Source organism: Mus pahari, chromosome 10, assembly GCF_900095145.1.
Source record: "Mus pahari chromosome 10, PAHARI_EIJ_v1.1, whole genome shotgun sequence".
Taxonomy (NCBI): Eukaryota; Metazoa; Chordata; class Mammalia; order Rodentia; family Muridae; genus Mus; species Mus pahari.
In genome coordinates this window covers 107631726-107637733 of record NC_034599.1, presented here as the reverse complement: position 1 = coordinate 107637733, position 6008 = coordinate 107631726, and the positions used below count along the sequence as shown (strand labels likewise).

The 6008-nt window shown below is 48.8% G+C and overlaps 1 protein-coding gene across 4 annotated transcripts in view; it reads left to right on the top strand.

The window, feature by feature from the left end:
* Positions 1–495: 495 nt before the first annotated feature.
* Cnot10 (CCR4-NOT transcription complex subunit 10) overlaps positions 496–6008 on the top strand; it is a 52497-nt gene continuing 46984 nt past the window's right edge. For all 4 annotated transcript variants that reach the window (XM_029543279.1, XM_021206276.2, XM_029543278.1 and 1 more), the window contains exon 1: positions 496–747. In XM_029543279.1, the coding sequence (XP_029399139.1) occupies positions 726–747 (22 nt within the window). In that variant the 5' untranslated portion in view covers positions 496–725. The remainder of the gene's footprint in view (positions 748–6008) is intronic.

Here is a 6008-nt window from a genome sequence, read left to right as displayed (position 1 = left end):
CTTCTCTCTTCTCTACTCTTCTACCCACTTTACCGCTCCCCATCCCTGCTTAATAAACCTCTCACGTGGAATCACCTTGGTGTGGTCTGCTGTTTGGTTTATCCGCTCAAATCATATATGTTAGTATTGCTTAATAATGCTAATTCATAAAAGCTCTGAAACTTTAAAAAAAAAAAAAGCCTTTTATTTGGGGGAGGTGGCCACTAACAACGCCCCCCTCATCCTCATTGTTGTGGGAAAACAGTGAGTCAGCACAGGCCCTGTGAGACTCAGCGCTTGGCACAGAAGCATCAGGTGTGGTGCCTGCCATTTTGCTGAAAGGCGGAACAAAAAAGCCCTTCCCCGTCTGTGTTTCACTCAGGACCTGCACTACTGCACTTCCGGGTTTGCTCAGGAACGCGCTTCCGGCGCTGAGGCCAGCCCCGATTCCCACGCCCAGCTGGCCCCGCCCCGGAAGTAGCGTCTCCCTGGGCCGCTACGGGGCGGAAGCGGTGGATGGCGGGGAACACAACCCCGCACCGGCGGATGTGTTGGCGCTGTTGCTAGACGACGAGCAGTCACTTCGTCACTTCCTCAGCCCGTGGCCCGCCCAGGACCGAAGCCGAGGCGACTGGAGCCGGCTTGAGCTGAAGAGTTGTCCCCGGCCCGTAGGAGCCGTCACCAGCCCGGCGGCGGGAGTCGGGGCCACGCCACCTGCAGGGAAGAACTCGAGCGGAGGCGGGAAGATGGCTGCAGACAAGCCTGCAGGTGAGGCGCCCGCGCCGCAACCCAGGGGTGGCACACTGCGCGCGGGGACGGCGGGGCCCGCGTGGAGGACATCGCTTGGGTACTTGTGCCCTTCACCCTTCTCCGCTGTCTCCACTGTGAGTCCCGTGGGTTTTCTGCTGTGACCCATCTTGATTGCACGGCGCTTGCCTTTGCTCTCCAAGATAATTCTGGCCCAGGAAGCTTGAGTTTGTCACGCCGCTGTCCAGACGCTTCAAGGGAAAGTATCCGAGCACACACGGTTGCCGTAAGGTCCCCAGGCTCAGCCACTGAAAGTTCCCTCTGGTCAGCGTGTCCAGTGGAATCCTTCTGAAAACAGTCAAAAGAGACGTGACGTCTCACTGGCTCCTGCCTGCTCTCATTTACCTTGCTCGCCATCTGATTTTTTTTCCCTAGCTCCTCGAGATTAACTTCTTTTTTAAAAAGTCTTAATTATGTGTGGGAGTACAGGTGCCTACCGAGACTGGAAGAGGACGTTGCGTCTACTGGAGCTGGAGTTACACAGTTGTTGGCCACCACTTGTGGGTGCTGGGAACCCAGTCTTGGTCCTCTGCAAGAGCAGCAAGTGCTGTTAACCGCTGAGCCATCATCTTTCCAGCCCCAAGATTAAGTTCTCTCTCTCTTTTTTTTTTTTTTTAATTTATTATATGTATGTACACTATAGCTGTCTTCAGACACACCAGAAGAGGGCATCACATCTCATTAAGGATGGTTGTGAGCCACCATGTGGTTGCTGGGATTTGAACTGAGGACCTTCGGAAGAGCAGTCAGTGCTCTTAACCACTGAGCCATCTCTCCAGTCTCAAGATTAAGTTAATCTCTGTGGTTTTCTGTAGTGCCTCATCGGGAATTTTTCCCATTAGGGAATTATGAGAGCCCATTCATTATCTGGAAAGTCTGCTATATTTCTTTGAAGAAAGTAATGTTTAGAGAGTGGGGCTAATAGAGTGTGTGGTGGAATTGATTGATTGATTAATGATTGAGGCAGGGTCTCACTATATAGCCTTGGCTGTCCTGACCAGGCTGTGTAGACCAGGCTGTTCTCAAACTCACTAGACTTAAAGCCTCCTGAGTGCTGGATTAAAGCTGTGTGCCACCATACCCATTGCCATAGAATTTTAGCTATGTGATCATAGAAAACCTATTGTGATTGTGAGGAGATTCCTTTTTTAAAGTTATTTTTAACTTTGGGTCTATGCATGTGAGGACAAATGCCTGAAGATGCTGTCCGAGGAGTTGGGTCCTGCAGAGCTGGAGTTACAGGTAGTTGTGGGTGCTGGGAATCAAACTCAGGCCCTCTGAAGAGCAGGATGTGCTTTTAATCACTGAGCACCAAGGTGATCTGCATGTCTTGGCTTTCAAGGATCAAATCCAATCATTAGGCTGGACTCAAATCATCAGGCCACAAGCATCTTTACCCACCAAGCCCCTGCTGATCCAACTCCTGCTGGAATAGTATTGAGCACAGATCTGCACAAAGTGAAGGAGTGTTCCTGTTGGTGTAGGATGCATGAAGGGTGCGGATGGCAAGTCCAGGTCTAGACAGGGAACCAAGACTGTCCTTGTTAATCAAAGCAGTGCTTCTTCAGGGAATCATTTCCCTGGAACTGTCTTACTGGATCCAGGACTGCCCAGCTTGAGTCCCACCTCAGTCACATTGCATTTCTTCACTGCTTCATTTCTTCCTTCACAAAGACTCTGTGCAGGCACTCCTTCAGATGGTGAAGTGAGTGTAAGACAGCCTGCTTCTGAGGACCGCACTCTGAATCTCTGCTGGGTTGAGTGGCGCAGTTCTGGCCTTTGGATCCTCGTAGGTGCTTTCTTCCGCTCTTCTTTTTTCTTTATTTTTTTAGGTTTTTTTTGTTTGTTTGTTTTTTCGAGACAGGGTTTCTCTGTGTAGCCCCTGGCTGTCCTTGAACTCCCTCTGTAAACCAGGTTGGCCTCAAACGCAAGAAATCCACCTGCCTCTGCCTATCACCTCAGAAGGCCGGCATCAAAGGCATGTGCTGACACAGCTGCCAGCATCACTACGACCTGAGTAGTACTTTACCAGCACTTTATTCAGTGGGTAAAGGTGTTTTCTTTCAAGCCTGACACCTGAGTCCATCCCCAGGACTCATGCAGTAGAAGGAGAGAACTGCCTTTCCAGGTTGTCTCTGCCACACGCACACGCAAGTAAACAGTAAGCACCAGCCAGTGTTTCTTTATGCTAGTGGTAAAAGAGGCAGAAGAGACATGTTAAACTTATTTGGAAAGTGCCAGCCCAGGGTCCAGGAAGTGAAGGGGGGACAGTGTATTCTATCCCTGCTCTTGATCCACCATGAGCTCAGAGAAGCGTGGCAATCCCTTCCTGTGGGAGGTTTTTTAAGGTGCCTCACCATGGGCCATACAGCCTCTGGAAGCAGTTTTTGAAAATAGCACATGGGGAGAGGATTTGTCTGTGTAGCTTCCTCCTGCTTTCTCCTTCTAGTTGGTCAAGGGCATCTAAAAGGGAGGAGCAGATTCTCTTGTGTGTCTCTTTGGCAGGTGATCAGCAGTAGATCCTAAGCTAGGAGCTTCCCACCCCAGCCTCCTGAGGTGCTGGGATGACAGATGTGTGTCATCATGCCCAATTTACCTCGTTAATGGATGCTAAGTGTCCAGGAGCAAAAGGCAGCATTTCAGCCTTTGGTGAAGCTGTGATACATGACGGGTGGCAGGAGTGCCTGTGTGTGTGAGATATCCAGTGATCAAATAGAAGTCAGCAGGCTGTGCTGACACGCCTGCAATCCCAGCACCTGGGATTTTGAGTCAGGAGAATGACACACAAGGTCAGCCTGGGAAATGTAGTGAATTCCAGGCCTTTCTGGGAGATAGACTGAGACCTGCCTCAACAAAACCAACGGAGAAAGAAGTCAAAGAGCAGGGTGGAGGTGGGGTTTGCCATGTACTTACTAGTATTCAGTGTCCCAGCCTCCATGTGCCACTGGTGGGCGCCCAGGTGCCCTGAGAACAGACAGTGCCTTACTCTGGTCTCTAGAACTCGTGGACTCCCATTTTTTTCCCAACTCCTCTTGTCTTAAAGTAAAGGAACAGAGTTTGAGGGATCAGAACTGTAGAATATAACTCCTTTGTGTTCGTTCTCTCTCTCTCTCTCTCTCTCTCTCTCTCTCTCTCTCTCTCTCTCTCTGGGTGCGTGCCCATGTGTGTTGTGAGTGTGTGGTACATGCACATGAGTTGTATGGAGGCCAGGAAAGGACACATCTTCCACCATCTTATTCTCTTAATATAGGATTCTTCAGTGACCCAGAAGAGAACTCTTTGCTAAGCTGGCCAGCTGGGCACTGAGCTCCTGACATTCTTCTATCTCCGTCCTGTTTGGGTTACAGCATGTGCAGCCATTCCCAGCTTTTATGTGGGTCTGGGGAGTCAAACTCACATTGTCACACTTGCAGAGCAAGCACTCTTGCCCACAGAACCATCTTCTCAGCCCACATTATTCTTTTGGTCATGTAACTCATACATTATATTGAAACCATGTATATGTGGGGTTTGGGGTTTTTTTTGTTGTGTTGTTGTTTTTTTTTTTTTTGGAAGGGGTGGTAGAAACCACATCTGAGCTATTCTAAGAGCTCCCTGATGACTTCAGAGAGGGCTGTCATGTCAGCCCTCTGGAAGGTTGAGGGAAAAAGAACCTTCAGGTTAAGCCTTGGTTACATAGTGAGTTTGAGGCTAGCCTGGGCTACATGAGAGCCTGTCTTAAAACCCAAACAAAAGAAAACGAAAAGACATTTTTTAAACTCTGCCTTGCCAAGGCATTCCTATTTTGTGTCTGTCTATCTTACCCTTTCACATAGTGTTTGCAGTCTTTCCATGGCTGGCCCTAGGACTGTGTTTGCACAGCACAGTTTGTAGTCCTCCTCTAGTCAGCTTTGAGGTGTTAGCATTCTGTGGTGGAGTATGTCCGTGCTTTCAGTTAGCTGACTTTCAGTTTGGAAGAGGTGTTACGTTCCTTTTCTGTGTAGTTGAAATCTGTAGGGGTGGGGTGTGTGTGTGTGCATGTGTGTGGTGGTTGCTATTGTTGTTAGAAATGAAGTCTTTCAGTTTAAAGAGTGTCAAGGTTTGCGCATCCAAGAGCTCCGTTGGCCTGTGTCTGCCATGTTCACGAGGCCAAGGTAGGAGGGAAGCGAAGCTTCTGGAGGGCAGTCGTACCCACTCTCCATTGACAGTGGAGACTACTTTTGGACAAATAAAGACACACTGTGGGGTTATGTGCGGACACTGTTTGGTAAGAAGTCAGTAGCTACAAATAGTGTTTGTCTCTTTTTTTTTTTTTTTTTGCTGTTGTTGAATTTATTACAGGAAGTTGACTGCCAAATGCTGTATACTTCCAACTGATACTCGGTGGTAATGCAGATGAAGCCAAGGGCTGAGGGAACAGTCGGTTTCTGCAGGCAAGGTTCAAAGAACCTCAGATTACCTCCCTAGGAAGTGGCCATGCTAACAGGTCACTAGGCAGATGACATTCCTCACCAACAGACTCTGGCCAACTGCACACACCTGGGATGGGCTGAGCAGACTGATAGTGTACAGAGAGGGCAAAGCCTCGCTGGTGCCATCCACCTCTCTTCTGTGCTGTACTGGGCTAGACTCACTGCTGGGATACAGCAGCCTGTGCAGACGTTTGTCTTCTTTAAGGGATACTTGCAAACATTCCCTGATGCCCAATTATTTCAAGATACTTTATTTTCACAATGGGTCACAACATAAGCTTCTGGCCCATTCTGCCAATGTACAAGCTATAAACGCTTGCTCAGCAGCTGAGGGGCACACGTTAGTATCATGTCTGAAAAGTAAATAAAAATCCATATAAAACAAATATTCAAAGTTTCCATAGGAACACAGTAAGTGTGACCCCCATCTTCTAGCCTTCCATACTGCATTGGTGCCAACCCTACTCTTACAAAGACATCCCAAACTAGCAGTAATTAAGTTAAATGGTCCCCCCAAATGCCTTAATTCAAGCTAAACTTGCAGGTAAGAGGTACAAGAATGGCATCTATACATTGATCCTAGCAGAAGCACAGGCTGCAGAGTGATGGTCCATCCCGCTCTCCTGGGCACAAGACATGGGCAGCGTGCCATCATCCTGCTCCTCCACCTCCGGTGGGAAGCCATGGCTCTGGATCTGTTTCATGAGTTGCCACATTGGCCGTGACATTACATAGTAGATGTTTGGTCTCTGGAACCCATTGAAAGTAGAA